At 37.4% G+C, this 22754-nt stretch overlaps 1 protein-coding gene across 2 annotated transcripts in view; it reads left to right on the top strand.

Annotated features, from left to right (window-relative positions):
* The first annotated feature begins 398 nt into the window (after positions 1-398).
* LOC107728871 (serine/threonine-protein kinase DCLK1-like) overlaps positions 399-22754 on the top strand; it is a 53981-nt gene continuing 31625 nt past the window's right edge. For both annotated transcript variants that reach the window (XM_016539169.1, XM_016539170.1), the window contains exons 1-4: positions 399-601; positions 1589-1966; positions 3493-3836; positions 20448-20547. In XM_016539169.1, the coding sequence (XP_016394655.1) occupies positions 1609-1966; positions 3493-3836; positions 20448-20547 (802 nt within the window). In that variant the 5' untranslated portion in view covers positions 399-601; positions 1589-1608. The remainder of the gene's footprint in view (positions 602-1588; positions 1967-3492; positions 3837-20447; positions 20548-22754) is intronic.

Genomic DNA, 22754 nt, shown 5'->3' with positions numbered 1-22754 from the left:
ACACAATCAATGACAAAAAGATCAGTCTTAAAAAAATAAAAGTGGGACAAAAAGGACACAAAAAGGACATAACTACAACCTTTAAGATAATTACTTTCAGGCGCCTGATGCCAGACTACTTAGTGGTCCAATAGTTTAAAACCTGGCTCACATCAGACTGCTGCCTCTTTTCCTTTGGGTTCTCTGAAATCTGAATCTCATCATATTTAATAACTGATTAAGGAATATGGATACTGACCTGACAAAGCAGTAATCAGGGAGCAGGACATAAGGCACAGGATAGCATAATTGTATCAATGTCTCTACACTGTATCAGTGTCACCTTGCTATCTGGGATTTTCATTGCATGCTACTATGAAGGTTAAGGTTAAGACGATGTAGAAAGTGAATCTCAATGTAAATCACTGCAAGACACGGAGGAGAGAGAGAGAGAGAACAGCAGCTGCCGACCGACCAGCCAGCCAGCCTCCTCTGCGGGACAACAAAGGAGGTGCCGGCCTCACATCACGATTCCTATCTGCACAACTCAACATCTGAATCGTGACCATTACGAAGAAACCTTGAATATTCCCTAAATCTTCTCCCTTAGGCAAGTAGAAAGGTATGTTTCTTTTCTGTAAGTAGAAATAAAGCTAACCGAAAACTCGCAAATATTTTGACCTGCCTTTGAATGTTGTTTTGCTCATTCTAATTCATTTTAATAGCTCAGCGTATCAGTTATGTCACTTAAATGGTCAGCGACGTGACGTTAATTTTTGTCCGGATCTAAGTTATTTAGGCTACATTAAGAAATTAAACTGAAACAAAAATGACTTGATCAAGGATTAAAGTAATTTTCCTATGTTTGCGCGACTATGTCAAACTGGTGAAAATGTAATTCGACAATCTTTTATCATTTCTTTTAATAGGCCTATATAAATATCAGTGTCACTTTTTTGTGTGTCTGTAGCCTACATGTTTTAAAAATATTTTATTCATATGTATTTTGAGCTATTTATGAAAGGGCTTGCGTTCAGGTCGAAAAAACCTTCTAGGTAGGCTATTACTAAAAATGAATTTGTTTCAAATTAAAAATAAAACCTTGAAATATGTTTTAAAACTTAAAAAAAAACAAAACATGTAGCCTACTTTTTACTTGACAGTTAACCCACTTTGAGAGTTTTTAACCTGAAATAGCTGTAAAAATTATATAAATATTTTTCAAACATGTATGAAAGCAACATCTCATTCTAAGAACTTGGCACGTTTTGAACTCGGCCAGAGATTTTTAACATCCTTATCGGACACTGATCCTGAAACACAAATAACCATTAGTCAACGTATTAGTGTAGGCTATAGGCTACTAAAAAATAACAGACTTTTGAGCACGTTTTCAAATGTCAAACGTTAGTGTTTGCCATGTCAAAGTGACAGTCAACAACAGGATGACAGACGCGGTATTTTATTAGCTCTAACTAACGTAAGCTGTCATTAAAAGGTTCTTTTCAGACCAGACATTAATTGACACCCATGTCAAAGGGTTGAAGGATTAAACCTACACGGTTAGTTTGGTAACTTCTCTTTTCCACACTTAATTTTTACGCTTTAGACCTAATTTGACTGGACGACATGGAGGAACACTTTGACGAGAGGGACAAAGTGCAACGCAACAGCCGAAGCGCAGGCCGGGCGAACGGGCTGCTCAGCCCCACTCACAGCGCCCACTGCAGCCTGTACCGGACGCGCACCCTCAAAGCTCTGAGCCAGGAGAAGAAGGCGAAGAAAGTGCGCTTTTACCGCAATGGTGACAAGTATTTCAACGGCATAGTGTACGCCATCTCATCGGACCGCATAAGAACCTTTGACGCTTTGCTGGCCGACCTGACCCGAACCCTCTCTGACAACGTCAACCTGCCCCAAGGGGTGCGAATCATCTATACAATGGATGGTTCCAAAAAAATCACCAGTATAGATCAGCTGGTGGAAGGTAAGAAGTTGTCTAATGCCGCCCAAACCACTACACGTCGGATTGTTGTTTTTCTCACTACACAGTTGTCTGATGTCAGTCAAACACATTCACGCTACATGAGTTGGATCGTAGACAGACCAAGATATTCAACCTGCTACTGCTATATAGGCCTATCTCTCAGGCATTATTGAATGCGTCTTTTATCATTTAAAATAAAGGATCGTCACTCAAATGATCACGCACTGATTTGATTCCGATTCTTTTTTTTTTTTGTCTCCAAAAAAAAAAAAAAAAAATGCCTCCAAGCATGTCGCTGCAGCCCGGAGACCTTAGAGTGGGCGGAGCTTATGTCTCAAGTAGGCGGAGACACTCAAAATTGTGGGGTTTAGGGGCGGGGTTAGGTATGGACCTTCCGATTCTGCTACGCCGTCTTGTCTCTGGCTTCGGGCTACAGCGAAAATCGGGGCTAAAATCTAGTCTAGTTTGTGGGCTTTATAAGTGCCAGTTCACATAGAACATATTTTTGTTTCCCCGCATTGCTTTTTAATTTTTTAAAATTTATTTATTAAAATAATAAATGCATCACGACACGATCTCATGAGAAAACACGAGTAAGCAGATTGTACAATAGCGCACAAATGAATTTGCGTGAATTTTGTATAAATTCATACAAATTAAGGTGACCACTTCCTTGGCACACGTTCTGCCCAGAATTTCTAAAGTGCCTAAAATATCCTGTTTGCGCTGCGCCGATCGATCGTTGTATGACGTCAAAGTACCGTGAGAGCTATAGAGAACAGCAGATGGCTCCTTATGCTTTCGAATCGCTCTCGCGGTACTTTGATGTCATAAAATGATCGATCGGTGCAGCGCAAACAACCAACACCTGGGGCAAGTTCAAGCTCAAACGTCTTGCGTCATCAGAACAGGGTGTTCAACGCACCACCGTTTCCGTTTAAAAAACGTTTTGCACCGTTTTTGTCGGGGCTGAACGCAGCCCTGGTTATTTTAGGCAATACAGAAATCCTGGGCAGAACGTGTCCCCAGGAAGTGGCACGTCTGGTCACCTTAATACAAATTCTAAATGTAAAATAGTTTCATATTGCCATGTAAGTGCATAGAAAATTACTTTTCTATTTCGCTGCCCTTTGTTTTGCGCTTTGTTGTTGTTGTTGTTTAATGCAACAATGTATTCTGTTTGAACGGCTTTTTAGTCTATTGATTATGATTTAATTTTAATAGCATATTGTTTTGAGATGCTCTAAAAATGGTGTCTTGGATGCTTTTGGATTCTCTTTTCAAAATTAGAGCAGTAGAAGTGACGATAAGGATACAGAATTAGGGCACTCAATGATGAGCATTTAAGTCTGCATGGCTTTACCTTAAATCAATTCATTTTAACAGAGATGACAGCTCAATCGACAGTGAAAATCACCAGTCACTGCCTCGGGTCTTTTACCCTAAAATGCACTCATTCTTTTCATAGAAAATGTGTAAAATCTCACACATTGTATTATGTCACTATGTTCTCTCCGTAATTTTAGGTGAGAGTTACGTGTGTGGCTCCACCGAAGCCTTTAAAAAACTTGACTACTCCAACAATGTCAACCCTAACTGGTCTGTGAATGTGAGGGCCTTGGGCTCCAGCAAATGCCCCACGTCTCTAGCCAGCTTGAAATCAGGACCGCAGTCCAAAGAGAGCAAAGACTTCATCAGACCCAAACTGGTCACCGTCATCCGCAGTGGGGTGAAGCCGCGGAAGGCAGTTCGCATCCTGCTTAACAAGAAGACGGCTCACTCCTTTGAGCAAGTTCTCACTGACATTACAGATGCTATAAAGCTCGATTCTGGCATTGTCAAGAGGATCTACACTCTTGAGGGAAAACAGGTAAGACTGCCAGTTTATGAATGGAAATCTTGATACTGTTGCCATAATTTAGTCAATTCCCTGCTGCCATTTCAGAGTCTGAAAGGAGAATCTGTTTTGTGTTGAATCATGATGGAACTTTATGTAAAGTTGATTCATTCATGTGATTTTACCTCAGACAACTAATGAATTTCATAATAGCTTTTGTTATGTAAGTTCACCCTTTGAACTGGCACGGAAAACCTGAAAGCATTTTGAGATTGCACATTGGGAGTCCCGGATAATTGAGTGGTTATGAAATAGAAATGTTAGAAATGCTTCATTTATCAACAGCAGAATTCCTCGTATGTTATTGTTATCATTTGACTCAAACACTGCATAAAGCTAAAAGTGTTTCAAATAGTTCTTCTCTTGTAAAACCCACAAGAAATATCCTAGAAGTAAGGGGCTCAACATCCAAACAATGTGGCTTTTGTTTTTTAACCTCTGAAATGAATTCATCCACAAGCCTTGAATTATAAATAATGAAGTCTCATTATTTCAAATGCTACAGCAGAAATCTCCCCCTAACATGCAGCAAGATTTATGGCAGATCTAGTCTAGTTTATGAATGGGAATCTGTGTCTTTGCCCACGCACACTCAACATGAGAGAACTGGTGGCTCAGAAATAACGTGGGCTTCTGCTCTCATTTAAATTCCTCCCACCTTTTTGTGTCGCTCTGAAACAGCTGTGCCACCCCACACATGCAGAATGACAGAAGGGCGCATGCGTGCATGATGTGCTTTGACGTCGTTAATAAATATTTGATCATTCACATTGTAAGATGAAGTGCAGTTCAAAAGATCACTTGTGAAAGTGCTTTTTTTTCTATTTTAATGTACTGTTTTCATAACATATTATATTATTAGGATAAAAAGTTTAGTGAAAATTTAAAAAAATGCATATTTATTTACATTCATTTTATATTTTAATTTGGTGCGTCCAGTAAAAAAGTGAAAAGGCAATAAAAAAGGCAGTGGTAAAGCTGTATGAACTTCTGATCCAAAGAGCATCATGTGCTTCAGGAAGGAAATTTGACCTTTTGTCACATGACTAATGTTGCAAATTTGCTTAGTAACCTAAAACTAGTGTATAATCTTAAATATTTTGAAATAATTTTACATCATTTTTTCTTAAAAGGTTATGTTTATTTCCAGGTTTAATTCTGAATCAGGGCTATTTTAATATTTCATTGAGATACGATGATACTTTTTAATTAATATTTTGAATTAGTTTTTCTTTTTCTGTTTCCAGTTTAATTTATTGTAAGTTTCAGTAATTTGTCATTATTATTATTATTAAATATGTGCATGTGCAGTTTTTTTTTAATTTTTTTTTAGTTATTTTAATACATAAAGATGAACTAAATGCAAATGAGAAATGCTGCCTTGTCAACTACAGTAGGTGAAATAAAATAAGTTAACGTTTTTGGGGATTTTATTTCATTTAACCAAAAAAAATTTTTTTTTTAATGGATTTAGTTTTAGTTAACTATAATAACCCTGTTTTGAAACCCAGAATTTTTAATGTGGACTTTTGAATGTCACTGTACATACTCATCTTTCAATGTGTCTTCTCAGCCAGGTAAAATGTGCAAATAAGCAGATGCCATTTGGCTGAAATTCATTAAACTCTAATTAATCTGTGCACAGACTTCTCTCCATTGATCTCTGTGCTGGTGGCTCCGCCAGTGTCTCAGATCTTCAGACTTGGTCTTTTCTATTTGAAAAGCCCTCTAAATCACCTTGAATGTGGAAAACCGGAGCACTTCATATCGTGTGCAGTCATGCATAAGACTGCCTTTTTAGAGTAGCTGTATTGAGCAACAATTATGTATTTTGATATTCCTTCCTCCCACTGTGTGGGTCTGATATCAGAGGCTACACAGCACGGCATCAAAGCCCTGGTCACCATCCAGATAAAGTAAGAGCATTATGGGTAGCGCTAATTTTAGAACAGGGATCGATTGGGCCTGAGGGAGCTGTCTAATGAACAAGCCCGGCCTGCACAGTTACAGCACATGATTTTGTCCTGATAGAATTATGAACAAAAGCAACAGAAACCAGGAAAGAGAGACAGAGAGAGAAAATAAAAGGAGATAATAAAAGAGTCTTTCTGGGTTAGAGGAAAAAAAGATGAACGCATTACTGAAATGAAATGGGAGGTGGAGAAGTTCAGGTGCACAATTATCAAAGCATTAAAAGTATATCTTCCTGTTTATTGTCCAATTTGAATGCAGGATCCAGGTGTGGAAGCAACTTATGCCAATATTATTGTTGCTGTGCTTATTTGATGTATTACAAAAGAAAATCTGACTGTGTAGGTGATTAATGGAATTTCAAAAGCAATAGTTAGTTAAGTTCTGTGTTGTTGAGTCATGAGGTAGTTCATTATCTTTTACATAACATGATTGTCTTTTTGGTATTATTATGTCATTGCAGCCATTTTTCACTAGGCTCGTGTTGGTTTAGCAAAGTTTGCAAAACAAAAAAAAGAAAAACCTTAAGAAAATCCATGTAAATTAAATTTCATCTGCTGAGAGAGAGTTCAGTAAGAGAGCTGAGCCAGGATATTATTCAATAGACCAAATAGTTTTAGCATATTTCTGCTGCGTTAATGTATGTAAATGAACCTGTCTGTGCCTTATGAAAGAAAAATAAGGATTTCTGCTTTCAGTCAGTGAATAAAATTACAGTTTATCACCTGCCTTGGTGGAGTCTAATGTAAAATGTGCTCCAAACAGAAAATGTTAATGGCGTATCACACATTGTATGGCAAATTTCAGGGAAAGCAGAGTGAAATTCAGCCTGTTTGTCTGCTAGTGAAAAAGCTAATTATAAGGAGATGGATTTCAATCTGATTACTCACAAGAGAGTATGAACGTGATTGTGCCAAGTGCAAATGTATGCGTTTCTTCAAGCTACAGATCCTGCCAGTTACTTGAGTTTCATATGGCTTGGTAGAGATGTGTGTTCCTACTGTCCATGCGTGGCTGAATTTATATCAGATCAAATGTCTGATGCAACTTAAACAGTTGTTTTTGGTGCAAATAATGGTGTATTTCACTCTCCTACACATATGGTTCTTGCAAAGCCGACAACAGGCGTTGATGTCTTCAGCGATTGAATCATTGTAACAGAACCAACATCTGCCTCTTGCTCTGATGTCTGTAGCACCTGACGTGATTTTAAAAATAGACGTAAGTTGCTAGCATGCACGTGAGAGGCATGTAGCCACCGTCTCTATGTGGAAATGAAATGTGAATGAATCAAAAAGCTCATGATCACAAGAGAGATCTGGGTTTTTGGGTCTTTGCGTGAGTCTCATGGCACCTTTCTGATAACCTGTATAATGAGGTCAGAGACAGTAGATCAAGGCCTTATTCCATCTTCCTACATATTGTGAGGGTTTTTCTGGAGTGTTACTGTAGGATGTGAAGTATGGATTGTGTAAGGTTTTATGATGAAAAAAAACAAACAAACATTGTGATGCTGTACTAGAAAAGAACAAATCATACTACAGCTCTGTATAGATGGGGTACTGATGCTGAGTTACCAGGCCATTCTGCTTACTTTATTCAAAATTTTTGTGTGAAAAGTAGGGGTTTGTGATAATCTACCAGAGACTGCATGCATACACTACATGATGTAGGTGCATCGTGGTACTCATGAATGGTGGTGGACAGTAACATGGAGGAAAAGAATTGTTGAATAAAGTAGTTATTTTTGTTTTCTTTGTGCACAAAAATTATTCTCGTAGCTTCGTAAAATTACAGTTGAACCATTGATGCCACATGGACTATTATAACGATATCCTTACTACTGTATGTTTCTGGGCTTAGAACGTTTGAGTTGCGTTGCTGTCTGTAACGGGGCTGACGAGACGTGAGACGTGTGGATCCATCTGCAAGCTTTTATTTAAGAGATGTGGTCATAACAGGCAGGGTCGAACAATGGCAAACAGGTATATGGCGGGCAAGACACAAGAATAGTCCTAGGGCTAGCGAAGGTCAACGAACGGCGAACAGAATCAAAAGGGCAAGACTAAAGGGATAAATCCAAGGAAACAGGCAAAGATCAGAAACCGAAAAACAGACAAGGCAAGGCAAGACTAGGCTAGGCTAGGCTAGGAAGCTAACGAGAGCTCTGTAGAGCAGCTATCACTGCTGGCGATAAGCGCATACAATACTCGGCAGTTAGAAGGAGTGAGATGGAGTGTTAAATAGTGAGTGAGTGATATGAAACAGCTGTGTGCAATCAGTGCTGTGTGCAATCAGTGCAATGAATGATGGGATATGTAGTCCGGGGTGATAAGCAACAGTGTGTAGTGCGAGAGTCAATGAAAATGGAAAGGGTGACCTCTGATGGCTAGCAGACGGAAGTTCATGGACCGGATACGTAACACTGTCTATGCAAGGTCAGAAAGCTCTCAGATTTCATCAAAAATATCTTAATTTGTGTTGAAGATGAACGAAGGTCATATGGGTTTGGAAGTACATGAGGCTGAGTATTTAATAAGAGAATTTTCATTTTGGGGTTAACTATCCTTTTAAACTACCTCACAATTGTAATGTTAAAACTAGTGAATGTAGCATAAATGTTTATTTTTGGCCTTTTGTCATTTTTTATAGATACAATAAGTTGGTAATTTTGCAAGCCAGATTTAAACTCCCTTATCAGAAACACAAAGAGACTTGGGGGTCAGCTCTTTTGACTTGATGTTTAACCAACCACATAGTGACTCCTCAGACCCACAAATCAACACCCTACCAACTATCCAGTGCACCCTAGTATCAAAGTGGCAAGTTTTGCATGGAAAAGCACCACTAGTTTTATTGATTGATTCAGGTGCTTCGCATATAGATATTTCAGAGTTAGAAAAGTTTTCTGTGCCACATCTGATTCAGTTCCCCTCAGATGGGCACTGACCTGGATCCAGTCCCCGTGTGATCTCCAGAAATGTCCGGTAATGCTGAGTGCAGGCTAATATTTTTGCTTGTGATGCTGGAGGACACTGCTGACAGATGGGAGCAAAGAGGCCATGCAGCTGAAATTCATAATTAAACGTGTCAGAACTGTCTTAAAACCCATTTAACGTTGTCTGCAACCATGCACAGACCCTCCAAATGTCCCTGGCTTGGAGCTTTCTGTCTGTCTCTGACATTCTGACACATATGTAGAGTATCACAGTTGTGGTTGTCTTTCCTCACAAATGACAGGACTTTGGACATGAGCTAATTTTATCCATGCTTGTTGCTCCCTCATGATCTCTCCTTCCAAAGAAACTGATCAACCCCCCCCCCTTTCAACAGTTTCTATGACGATGTGATCCAGTTGCTTAGTAACAGCCTGAGCCTTTGTGGCGTCACCGTGGGCAGTAGTGTGTGTCGGAGTGTGTGGGGAGTTTAGTCTGAGAGAGAGGTAGACGTACGATAAGTGGTTTAGGCCGCGGACATGGCTCTCTTGTTCTTATCTGTTAAGCCTATATTTACACATACAGACACACACTTGCTCACAAGACATAAAGCTACACAAAGACACAGCTTTCTAATAGTTAACACACAGACACACACACACACACACATAAATAACCAGACAGACGTGTCCTGCATACTGCAACTGATTCTTAATGACCTCTGGCATATGCTTCGGGCCGAGACAGAGACATAGCAGGCGTGTAATCGGCAATCACTCATGTGTTTGCTCGTCTTGGAGTTTGCCGTATGGACATAACTGATTTTCCGCCCCATTGCATACACACACCCTGCTTAATTAGCCATGTCTTTCAGTCTCTAACAGCCTTCCATTGTCTGGAGGGCCATTTACCCCCTCTTGAGCTCTCCTCACCTCTCGTTCCCCTCCTGTCCAATAAAATGGCCAGATATTCTGCCTTTGGCATATGGTCACGCTCTCCCCAGATATTGAAGTCAGCAGAATTTCTTTGTTTCCTGGTGAGTTAAATCCATATTAAAATACAAATCTGGATTAGCAACTCAATCTAAGTTTGAAGTTTAATTTGGGTTTCAGTAATGTTCTCATATATTTAGTGAAAAATAAGGAGCCACTTTTGTACATGGTGATAAAGTGCTGCAGTAACGCTGTGCTGTATTAAATTAGGGGTGTTTATATCTGTCTTGTTTATTTAAGCACCCCACATGTAAATATAACACTACCATACATGATTTTTTGTTTTGTTTTGTTTTGTTTTGCTTTACTCTAAATAACTATTTTGTTTTAGTTTTACTCTAGATGACTATTTTGTTTTGTTTTAGTTTTACTGTAGACTGTAGATGACTGATTTGTTTTGTTTTAGATGATTGTTTTGTTTGGTTTTACTCTAGAAAAGCTTTTTTATTCTAGATACATTTTTGTTTTACTCTAGATGACTGTTTTACTGTAGATGACTTTTTTTTATTTTGTTTTGTACTCTGTGACTTTTGTTTTTTATTTTGTTTTGCTTTACTCTAGGTGACTGTTTTGTTTTACTGTAGATGACTGTTTTGCTTTGTTGTAGTTTTACTCTAGATGAGTTTTTGGTTTTTTGTTGTTTTACTCTAGATGACTGTTTTGTTTTACTCTAGATGACTGTTTTGCTTTACTCTAGGGGACTGTTTTGTTTTACCCTAGATGACTGTTTTGTTTTACTCTAGATGACTGTTTTGCTTTACTCTAGGGGACTGTTTTGTTTTACCCTAGATGACTGTTTTGTTTTACTCTAGATGACTGTTTTGCTTTACTCTAGGGGACTGTTTTGTTTTACCCTAGATGACTGTTTTGTTTTACTCTAGATGACTGTTTTGTTTTACTCTAGATGACTGTTTTGCTTTCTTGTTTTGTTTATTACTGTTTTGCTTTGTAGTTTTACTCTAAATTAGTTTTGCTTTTTGTTTCTTTTGTTTTACTCTAGATGAGTTTTGTTTAGATTTTTGTTTCTTTTGTTTTACTTTAGATGACTGTTTTGCTTTAGTTTTACTCTGGATGACTTTGTTTTTGTTTTGTTTTACTCTAGATGACTGTTTTGCTTTCTTGTTTTGTTTATTACTGTTTTGCTTTGTAGTTTTACTCTAAATTAGTTTTGCTTTTTGTTTCTTTTGTTTTACTCTAGATGAGTTTTGTTTAGATTTTTGTTTCTTTTGTTTTACTTTAGATGACTGTTTTGCTTTAGTTTTACTCTGGATGACTTTGTTTTTGTTTTGTTTTACTCCAGATGAGTTTTGTTTTGATTTTTGTTTCTTTTGTTTTACTTTAGATGACTGTTTTGTTTTAGTTTTACTCTGGATGACTTTGTTTTTGTTTTGTTTTACTCTAGATGACGGTTTTGTTTTTTGTTTCTTTGTTTTATTCTAGATTACTTTTTTGTTTTGTATTAGTTTTACTCTAGATTACTTTTTTGCTCTAGATGATTGTTTTGTTTTCATTTAGTTTGCATTTAGTAAAAAAATTAAGAGAAACATTACCCCACTTTAGTAGGCCTATGTGGTGCTAAATGTGTGGCAGTAGCTCCAAAAATGAAGTAATTGTCAGCAGCCTTCTTTTCTATGTAAATTAGCCTCATTATAGATTGTGGCAGAACAGCGTTGAGTTTTGTGAATAAGCCTAAATTAACAACAAAGAAAAACAGGCGTGAACAGAATTCCTTTTAAAAGAAAAGTTTGTGCATATTTTGTATTGATCATGTAGTAATTCATCAAATAATGATCAAATGACAGATTATAAATGTGCATTTATCCAGACAAGCCATGCAGTCTTTTAACATTTAAAAGAGCTGATTCAGATGCCTTGACTGTATGTTTTAAGGGTCTGGTCAGTCAAAAGGGGCTGTTCACACAGAATGCGTTTTTGCATTCTCTTTTCTTTTTCTTTGAGCATTGCACATTGCATAAGTGTTGCTGCATTAAATATTCTTAGATTATTTTGAAAATGTTCTCTTTGAGAAACACCCATAATTAATTCATCATCATTATCCTACCCATATCGTTTAACGTGTGCTATAATAATTTGTGGCATCTTGTACATGACACCCTGTTCTAAAAATGACTCAAGTTCAAAATCAAGACTTTGTAAAAGAGCATAATAGGACCCCTTTAAGAAACACATCTCTATACCTTGCTTTTTTAATTTCAATAATTCAAGTGCTCTGCATCTTAGTTCTTAAACATGCTCTATGTGAATGGCCCCTTAGGGTGCTGAGTATTAAAATGCCATACCATGCACAGAATGCTGCAAAAACATGAGCAAAATTATCAAACACGTCTGTCTAGCCCATGTTTACATAGAAATGGAAAACCAAAGTAGTGGAATGCAAAAAAAAAACGTTCCGTTGAGTATGCCAGTGGTAGTCTGCTGCATTGTCTGGTAACCTTGCACTCAGAACTCACAAGATTGAGAATTGTGTCAAGCAGATTGCTTTCAACATAGATTGCATGAACATGTTTGCGTTGCCTGATTTGCATAATTCATTTAATGAACCGGGCACTATAACAAGACAGACAGCACTTACAAATAAACAGCATTGAATTCCCCTTGAAAAGTGCAGTTGTTCCTTTGCTTTGTATTTTAGCTCACCCATCCTCATTTATTCTGAGTATGCTGTAGCGTGTCAGACAGCAGGTATCTGGAGATCAGATTTTAGTTAGTCTGCTGCTTTTGCTGAGTCACTCCTACCAGGTGTGTGTGTATGAAGGAGTGTGTAGTTGTATGTGAACTTTTGTGTCGACAGCTTGTGTTTGGGCATAAAAGCACTATGTGTGTGTGTGCACAGCAAATGAGTTTTCCATGCAAATCATTTTAATGTGTGTCTGCTGCCAAAACCACACACAATGAAAGCCAAGAAAATAAGGGGCATTTATATCTGTCTCGTTAACTCAAGCACCCCTACTTTACTTGTAAACATAACACTGCTCTAGATTACTGTTTTGTTTTATTTTTTTGTTTTTCAGTTTGTCTGTTTTAGTTTTAGTTTTGCTTTATCTTTTTATCTTTATTTCTCTTCTCATTTTCTTTAAGTGTTGCATATTGCGTAAGTGCTGCTGCATTGAATGTTCTTAGATGACTTTGAAAATGATCTCTCTGAGAAACTCTCATAATTAATTCATCATCATCATCATCATACCCTTATCTTTTAATGTGTGCTGTAACAATAACGTCCACACTGACAGTTCTAATGAGAGCAGTGTCTGGTGAGACTATCATCAAAGAGAGAGTGAGCGAAATGGAGAGAACAGTCTGATCGTCTGAAGCTACATCTTTTCCTGCAGTCTTTTCTCGAGGGACGTGATTTTTATCGCTCGCTGCAGTTCTGTAATAATAAAATGATTCTTAATCTCCACCCACTTCTGGCATAGAATATGTCTTATGTAATTGAGATCTTATGTAACCGCTCTTGTAGTCTGCACGGCATTTAGCAGGCCTGATTTAGGAGATCAAGATGGCAGCTAATTCATCTGAAGAAGCTCCACATTATAGCAGACAGTGACATTATTAGGGCTCAGTTCCCTTGACTCCTGGTGCTCTTAAAGGGACAGTGCATGCACAAATGAAAATTCTGTCATTATTTTCTTGTCATTCCAAAGATACATGATTTTTTTTCTTCACTGTGATATGAAGTAAAATGTTTAGGCTGCTCTTTTTTCAAAAACAGCATCATAAAAGTACCGCAAAAGATGTCTGTGCAGCTTCTTAAATCACACCATTGCTTTGTATGAGAACCAGACTGAAAATTACACAAACTACACTTTTTTGTAGGATTCTTTGATGAATGGAAAGCTAAAAAAAAAAGCAGTATTTATTTGAAATAGAATTGTAACATATTGTAATATTGTAATTAATGTAATTTGTAATTTAATGCATTCCTGCTGAAAAAAACTAACAATTTTTTTTTTTTTTAAAAAACAACCCTTACTGACCCCAAACATTTTAACGGTAGTGTGTGTTGTCAAAACTCAAACAGTGCATCTTAAAGTGTCATATTATTTTGTTGTTATTGTTATGAAATCTGTCATATGAATTCAGCAGTCTTGGAAAATAGTTCACAAGTTATACAGACAAGTTTAATGGTGCTTTTATGATGCTATTTTGTCCTTTTTTGTGTATTAAAGGCCACTAAATATTTTCATTAAGTGGAAAAAGTGCAGCTTCCTGCCTATAACATATTTTGTGTTCCTCAGAAGAAAGAAATTCCTGAACCTAAAAGACATTGTTCAAACTTTACCGTACCCCACTATGTCAGCAGATTCAAATTTGACATTATGAAATGTCAGGGCGTCAGATTTCATCTTGTGTTTCATCTCAACCCAATGCAAAACAAGCTAAAGACAGCAGTTATTTTGAACACTTTGTGCGGAGGCTTGAGGAACACTCAGGAGGCGGAGGTGGGCTATAATTCAATCTGTTGTCTGATGGGCTGCTTCTGTTTAAGGACCAGTTTTGATGAGACATGAGCCTCCCACGATCATAATGCTGTCATACCGCCTCATTTTGTGGGGCCTTATTTTCTTCCCTCACTCCCTCTACGCACATTTACACACACATACACCCACATGAACACTCACATATGGGTGTAGGATGGCTGTATGTGAGCTCGTGGTGTGAAGTTCTACATTTCTACCCCTACAGACTCCCTGCTGTTTAACTCACCAGGCATGCATGTGCAGGTCGGTGGGCCGAGGATGAGTGTGAAAGCATGAGCCGGCAATGATGCTGGTCATGAGTTATGACCTCACCAAAGCATTCATCTCTGCCCTCTTGACAGGGACAGCTATTCTGGGTCCCATCACCTGATACTAACTGGATTAAGCATCAGCCTGGTTACTCAAGACTTGCACTTTGACCGTGAATGAATGCTTTGGGAAAGGAAGGAGGCCCTTTAGCCTTTGTTTTGGTTTTTTGTCTAAGGCTGTACTTTTTGAGGCACTTGTTATGTCTCTTCACATTAGAGAGAACTGCAAACATAGCTTGTCTCTTGTCAGTGAACACATGGTGTAAACATCTTGTGGGAGTAATATTCTCATTGGCAATGGGAGAAATGTGTCTTGTTGCAGTGCTAGACTCTCAGCACCAAGGACAGCGCCACTCACTCTGACTGTCTGTCAAATGCTGCAGCATTTAAATTTTTGCATGTTTAATACTTTCTACTTTTCCTGGTTTAATATGCAGATCTAACTGTCAGTATTTCTATTTGTAGGTTCCCTGATAAGTAAAAACCCCGTCTCTGTTTGTTTGATCAGCCTGACACAGCAACACTGGCTCAACCAATGGCATGAGCTTGGGGCGGGGCTTTCTGTTTGTCCAACCAATGACTGTTTGCTGCTGCTCTCACAAGCATTTACATATTTCAGTCTCTCACAAACATATACGCATTTTAGTTTGAAAATCAAAAAAATATTTTACTGTTCAGGTGATTAATAAATAGTGTTCAAGGTCATCACAACCTAAAAATTGCTATTTGTTGATACATGTTCCTGTTCTTATTCTTGACCAATGTTGTTTTTTTAGTATTGTTTATATACTATTATAGTATGTATTAGTATTTTGAATTAGCTATTATCTAATGCATTTTACATATATTTTCAGTTCTCATTTTAATTTTTAATCATTTTGTTAATTTTCAGATTTCTATATAGCTTTTTATTTTTAGTCCAGTCTTAGTTTTAGAAATTTTAGGACTTCAGTTTAAACTTATTTCATTTCATTTAGTTGCCAGAGCAACATTTTTTCATTTAATATTTAAGTTTTCATTTAATATTTATATTTTATTTAATTTCAGCTTCATAGTTTTAGATTTAGTTAACAATAACAACACTGTTGTGGACTAATCAGTGCACATTATTTTAAAGAAAATATTTTTGATCCAAATGCAACTGGGATGGCATATAAAATGATTTCACGTTTTAGAAATGCCCATTTAGGCATTGTATAAAACAATAAAGCCTTTCCAAATTTTTGACAATAGTCAATGCAGTAATGTTTATATTTCAAATGTAGAGATTATCAAGATTTGTGGATGGTGTTGTAAATAAAAGTAAAATAAATTGCAAATATGTACAAATATGTATACATTGTATTTTTTTTTTTTGTATGAGTATAGAAGTAATAATTCAGTATGTCTCTCTTTTAGTCACCAGTCAGTCTGGGTGAACTGGGTCACTATAGAGTCTGAGAACAAAGACAAAGAAAGAGACAGGGATGCAGAGTTTGCTATCAGTTCCTCTGGTTCACACCAGCTGTCAGAAACCTAACTTGTTGTTTACGCAACACTCTCCTCCTGAACAGGACAAATGCTGTTCTCATCCTCCCTGAGAACAGAGGTGCACAATGTTAACCCTGTTAAGAGGCTCTCTGCATTTGTTCTGGGTTATTATGCCCATAAGAGTGTTTTTGTCACAGAGATGTTAACGCATCTGCTCAGACCATGAGATGCTCATACAAAAATAATATAATATGAAATGGAAATGTTGATTTCACAATACCCTTGTTCAGGGCTAAGGAAAATATTTTTTGTCCTTCATGTTGTCCTCTTTTTTTTTTTTGGATGACGGCATAGTGTACCTGTGCAGCTATATATAACCCCACTGGCCTCACTTTCTGTTCACATCCTCAAACATTTTGTACAGAGTTCTGTTCCTCTATAAACTTTCCTGAGAGTGATAAAAATAGCAGATCACAGTTTTTTTCCTTTTTATTTGCTGAATTAGCAGAGCCGTAGGTGAGAACAAGATGGAGCATCTGTACTGCAGCAAAACACTGCCTTGAAGAGAGATTTCATTTGTTTAACATAATACAATGAGACAGTTCATTTGTATCAAGAGACCTTTTAGTCCTCCAGGCTTCAAAATATTTGCATGCCAAAATGCATTTATTTGTGTGCTCACATTTGAAAAGAAGCAGCATGAAGTATTGCAAAACACAAAATTCAGTTTGATTTATACGCTGGGGTCTAAAAGTCTGCAATTGCATTTTTCTAATTTGTTGCAAATTATATTAGATCAGCATTTTGAGCTTTTGTTCCAAAGAACATCTTAACTTCACATGATTATAATTTGCTTAGTTGCTTAATGACCTGGACTTGCACTTACATCTTAAATATTTATTTTGTGCCATATAATTTTTTTGTGTTTAATTTATGTTAAATTATTATAATTTTATAGTCATAATATTATTATTGATTTTTAAAAAATAGTGATAGAACATTATAATTAATATTATATATTTTTTTGTAACAGAGACAGAAAGACTGATGGAAAGTATGTGTTATTTATTGCTGCCATAAGTTCAATCAAGGCATTTCGATTAGATTTTCATGTAAAAACATTGCCAGTTCATTGCCATTCTTGTTTTCCTTATGTTTTGGCTTAGTGCATGTAAACAGCGGCACCTAGTGGTTTCATAATCCATTGCCCTCTATCATTTAGGTAAATATTCTATTAATATGGTCTAATATGGCAGTGGAAGGAAACTGATATGGATATGAATCGAACACTTACAAATTCGTAGTGAATAATAAACATTTAATGATTTAATTAATCTACAAATGGACCATATATCATGACAAGAGAATATACAAATCTATCATGCACTGCCCGATTTTCCTCTAGATGGCGCAATTGTAGCATCGCAAAACGGGAACATACTATCTAGTCACCTCTGTGGCGTTTGTGCCCATCTAGGCCTTTAAAACTACTAATTTATTGTTTACACTGTTCTTTCAGGGAAAAGAGAAGAAGGTACAATTTCCTTTTTACTTTAAATTTCTGAATGAGGAACTGTTTGTATCCTAAATGGAAAATGTAACTAAACAGATTTAATGTGTTGAATGACTGCTGAATGTTTCTCTGAACGTTTAACTTTATGTAATTATGCAGCTCTTCGCCATGCATCGGTCTCATCTCCATCAAAGCCAGTGTTTAGAAATAATCCATGTTTTAAGCACTTAATCTTTGAACAGCTCTGCAGTTTATTGTGCCAGCTTGATAACTTTGTCTGTTCCACTAAGAAAGACAGAGAACTTCTGATCACAGTCTTGCATAACCAAACTTGTTTTTACATTTCTTCGCGACATCAAAGCTACTTTTTTTTTCTTGCTCTGGGAGACAGCTATCTCCGTCAGTCTGAGTTTGACGCGTTGCTGCTTTCTGATTCTCTCTCGCCTAGGGATGGGCGTATCGATCCGAAGTATCGATATATCGATACTGATGCGAGTATCGAAAGTATCGATACTCAAACAAAAAATATCGATACTAAGGTGTTTTTTATTTACCAGTGATTTTGTTTATTTAACAAAAAAATAATAACTCTTAGTAATTTAATAATTTAATAAATTTCATAATTTAAAAGTTTAGTTCAGAAGTATCGAATCGGTATCGATATCGACGATACTGCATTGAAAAATATCGGTATCGTATCGAAAACAAAATAAGTGGTATCGCCCATCCCTACTCTCGCCTCTTTTCGTGCATCACCTTCATCCCAGTGGTCTTTTCTGTGCCTTGCCCTTATGTAGAACTGTTTTTTTCTGATGTTTTTAAATCGCCGCTTGATGAGAAACATCAGAAATATTCCCATCCTTAAGGCCGGAGCTCCTGTTGTTTTCGACGCAACTAGCTCTCAAAACAGACCCTTTTATCCTCCTCTTCTTCTTTTTCTCGTTAGTACACAACATGTTGCAGACTGTGCCATGCCAGTTAGCTAATATTGTTTGTGCCTGAAAATACCATAAATTGTTGCTATTACCATTGTAAGAAATCAGACTTACAATTTGTGAAAACTTCCTATAGACTTTGAAAGTGGGATCTGAGCCATATCTAGGGACCAGTGTATATTGTATGTGGGCTTTGTTGACGTTCAAACAGCCAGAACATCCCTACAACCACCTAGCAATGCCCTAGTAACCTCCAAAACACCTTAGCAACTGCCTAGCAATGGGCGAAAGTATTTAGAAGACCTTAGCAACTGCCTAGAAATGTTCTAAAAATGCAAAACCCTTTAGCAACTGCCTAGCAACATGCTTAAACCATTCACTCACAACACAGCAACTTCCTAACAACATGCTAAAACCATTCAATCACAACACAGCAACCTCCTAACAACATGCTAAAACCATTCAATCACAACACAGCAACTTCCTAACAACATGCTAAAACCATTCACTCACAACTCACAACACAGTAACTTCCGAACAACATGCTAAAACCATTCAGAACACCTTAGAAACTGCCTAGCAACATGCTTAAACCATTTCGAACACCTTAGCAACTGCCTACCGATCTACTAAAACACTCTGAACACCTTTAACAACTGTCTAGTGATGTGTTAAAACCCAGAATACCTAAGGACTTGCTTAGCAGTGTGCTAAAAATGTTGAGAATGCTGTAGCAATTTCCAAGTTATGTGCTTAATTCAGAACACCTTAGCAACTGCCTAGAAATATGCTTAAGCCATGCCAAACACCTTAGCAACTGCCTAGTGATGTGGTAAAGCAATCAGAACACTTTAGCAACTGTCTAGCAGTGTGCGAAAAATGTTTGGAATGCTTTTAGTGACTAGCTACAGTGATGTGCTTAACCCATTCAGAACACCTTAGCAACTGCCTAGCGATGTGCTAAAGCACTCACGACACATTAAAAACTGCCTAGCAGCATGTTTAAACTATTCAGAACTCCTTCGCATCAGCATAATTTTTACAACATGCTCAAACACTTTGATGTGTTTAAAGACCTAGAACACAATGTGCTTAAACCATTTAGAGCACCTTAGTTAAAAAACGACTTGGCCAACTGCGTAGAAACATGCTTTAACCACTGAGAACACCTTAGCAACTGGCAGCTACCCACAACTTAGCATTGTGGCTTGCACCAATCACATTGTCTTCAGAAAAGGCAAAAATCAAGTTATCATTTATTTCCATTTAAATAATTTTATAATAACTGGAATGCCATAACAAACAAAAGTGCAGTCTCAATGTCAGTTTCCAACCGCCATGAATAAAATCAAATCAATAAACTAAAATCAAGTTTCTGTGCCCTCTCCCTTCATTACAAAAAATCTCTGTCTGGCTAATGAAAAATCATGCATTCTTTTCATTCGTGCTTTAGGGGGCTAGAAATCAAACTTGGTCAAAAACAGGAATAATTTCCTGGTTGTTCTCTGAAAAGGTCCTCTGTGTGTTTTGTGCTGTGCTCAAGGCTGATTATACATGCATTTGTTTGCTTGTTGTCCCCTTGATTCATTGTTTGAAATTATCAAACTGTAAAAAGGTTCTCAATGCAGCATCCCCAAAGATGGCCACAGGGCTGATGGGAAATGATGCTTGGTGGGTAGATCTAACTTCTTCTTGATTAGGGGCAATCAACAGTAATGCGCCTGGTGGTTACTCATCTTAAAAAGACATTAGAGATGGGCTCAGTAAAGCCTTCAAAGCCTTCTGGGTGGCGATCACGATCAAACCATTTCATTGGTTTTTTGAAGAAGAGAGGCTGGATCTGTAATTTGGGCTCTTTAATAATGGCTTCAGGATAGAAAACCTAATGATCAAAGAGACATTCAGATGTTCTAATGTATCTAATGCTGCTAATGACGTTCTCTCTTTCCAATCGCAGGTCATGTGTCTTCAAGATTTCTTCGGAGAGGAGGACATCTTCATTGCATGTGGCTCGGAGAAGTTCCGTTACCAGGATGACTTTATGTTAGATGAAAGCGGTAAAGAGCCTTTCAGTAGTTGCCTTTGTATTCATTTGAGTGAAAAACCACTACTTGTCATGATCTCATCAGCAGAAGGTCCATGTGGAAAAGCTCTTTAATAGAAGAGACTTCTATCTATCTGTCTGTCTGTCAATTCAATTCAATTCAATTCAAGCAAGCTTTATTGGTATGACTTGCACAGTATTGCCAAAGCATTGATCATTGCATGAACAAAGAACAAATAATGATTATATAATACATAGACAAAACAAGAATAGATCTATAATTCAGTAAGTAGATAATTACATTAATACCTTTTTTAATAAATCAGAAATAAGAAAATAGTTAAGATATTGTCTTGAAAAAACTCTGTACATGTAGTAAAAAAAAGTGATCTTGCTGTCTCTGTCTGTCTGTCTGTCTGTCTGTCTGTCTGTCTATCTGTCTGTGTGTCTGCCTATTTGTCCATCCATCCATCTCTCTCTCTCTCTCTCTCTCTCTCAATTCTATTCAAATGAGCTTTATTGACATGACTTGCACAGTATTGCCAAAGCATGGACTATTGCATGAGCAAAGAACAAATATAATACATAGACAAAACAAGAATAGATCTATAAATCATTAAGTAGATAATTACATGAATATATATATATATATATATTTTAATAAACAAGAAATAAGAAAATAGTTAAGATCTCTCTCTCTCTCTATCGGTCTGTCTGTCTATCTATCTGACAGATAAACTGATAATTATTTTGAGTTGTTACCAATGGCTGCACTGTACAGAACAAATTAAATGAATGTTGGAATATTTTATCACATTGAATTAGAGTGAGTGCAGTCAATCATGAGTAGAGGTTTAATTACACAGGCACTAGTAGAGGAACACATGCCGCTCTAATGAGTTCTGATCAGAGCTGAGAGGAACATATGAAGCATGCCGATGGCGAGATGGATGGAGCCAAAATGGCAGCCTTTGACGACAATTATTTCCCTGGAGGATGCATTTTTAATACGAGCAGAATGGTTGCCAATAACAGCACACTGGCTGTGATATGCCATGTAAATTTTCATTTGATACATAATACGTACAAACATAATACGTAATTTCATAATTCAAGTTATGAAATCATTGTTGATGAAGATTATGTAAGACTGTTATTAACAATTGTGAGAAAGCATATTTTTAAATCTCGACTGTGTATTATAAAAGACATTGATTTGTTAGTACTGGAGAGTTAAGTGCTGGAACTTGCTCTCTATATGTAACTCCATGGAGATGGAGAGTGGAGTGTCATCCTGCCCTTCAAGAAATCCTGTCTTAATAGACTGTGGCATTTACTGTCATACCTGGTGTCACAGTCTTATTGCTCTATCAATGCATAATGTGCACATTGCAGCAGAAGCAAAAATGTGATAGATAGACATGGAGCATGCGAGAATCTGAGCAACACTTAGTCTGCAGAGATTCTAATTTAATCTTCAGTCTCTGATCTGTATTTAGGGTTAAGGCCTTTTCCTCACTTGTAGCGCTGCCATCTTTTTGATCACACTTGTAACAAGCGGACTGTTTTTAAAAGAGGATTAATTTAGCGCCTCATTTTAGGGATTATCTTCGGGCAAAGTTTGAGTTTTAGAAGACTTTTAAAGAGGATTTGAGATGGCAATCAAACTAGATAGTCATTTGGTGGTCTTATATACAGTAGTAAAACTGTTGAAATAATGAAAATTAAGCAACCACTTATTCAAATAACATTTACTACTGATGTAAAATTTTAAAATTCATTACTCGAGCACAATATGTTTGACATAACGTCTCGGTTACGTATATAACCCTCATTCCCTGAAGGAGGGAACAGAGACGTCACGTTGTGACCGATGAATTGGGATCTCGCTTCGAGAGAAACTAAACGAGCCAATGCACATTGGCATGCAATTATTGCATCCAGCTGCCGCTGATCACAGCGTGAGCATAAAAAGGCAGCCGGTGCAATGCATACCAGGTTTTCACTGAGGAGCCGAGCCGGTGACCTGGCCGCTCAGCGGTGGTACAGCAGCCGTGGCGACGGGACGTGACGTCTCCGTTCCCTCCTTCAGGGAACGAGGGTTACATACGTAACCGAGACGTTCCCTTTCAGTTCCCTTTTCACTACGAGTCACGTCGTGACCGACGGATTGGGATTCCCTACCAAAGCGCCATGGATGCTGCCCCTTCCAGTGTCCTG

This window comes from Sinocyclocheilus rhinocerous, unplaced genomic scaffold, assembly GCF_001515625.1.
Source record: "Sinocyclocheilus rhinocerous isolate Xijiao unplaced genomic scaffold, SAMN03320098_v1.1 scaffold397, whole genome shotgun sequence".
Taxonomy (NCBI): domain Eukaryota; kingdom Metazoa; phylum Chordata; class Actinopteri; order Cypriniformes; family Cyprinidae; genus Sinocyclocheilus; species Sinocyclocheilus rhinocerous.
This window is presented reverse-complemented; position numbering and strand designations above follow the sequence as displayed.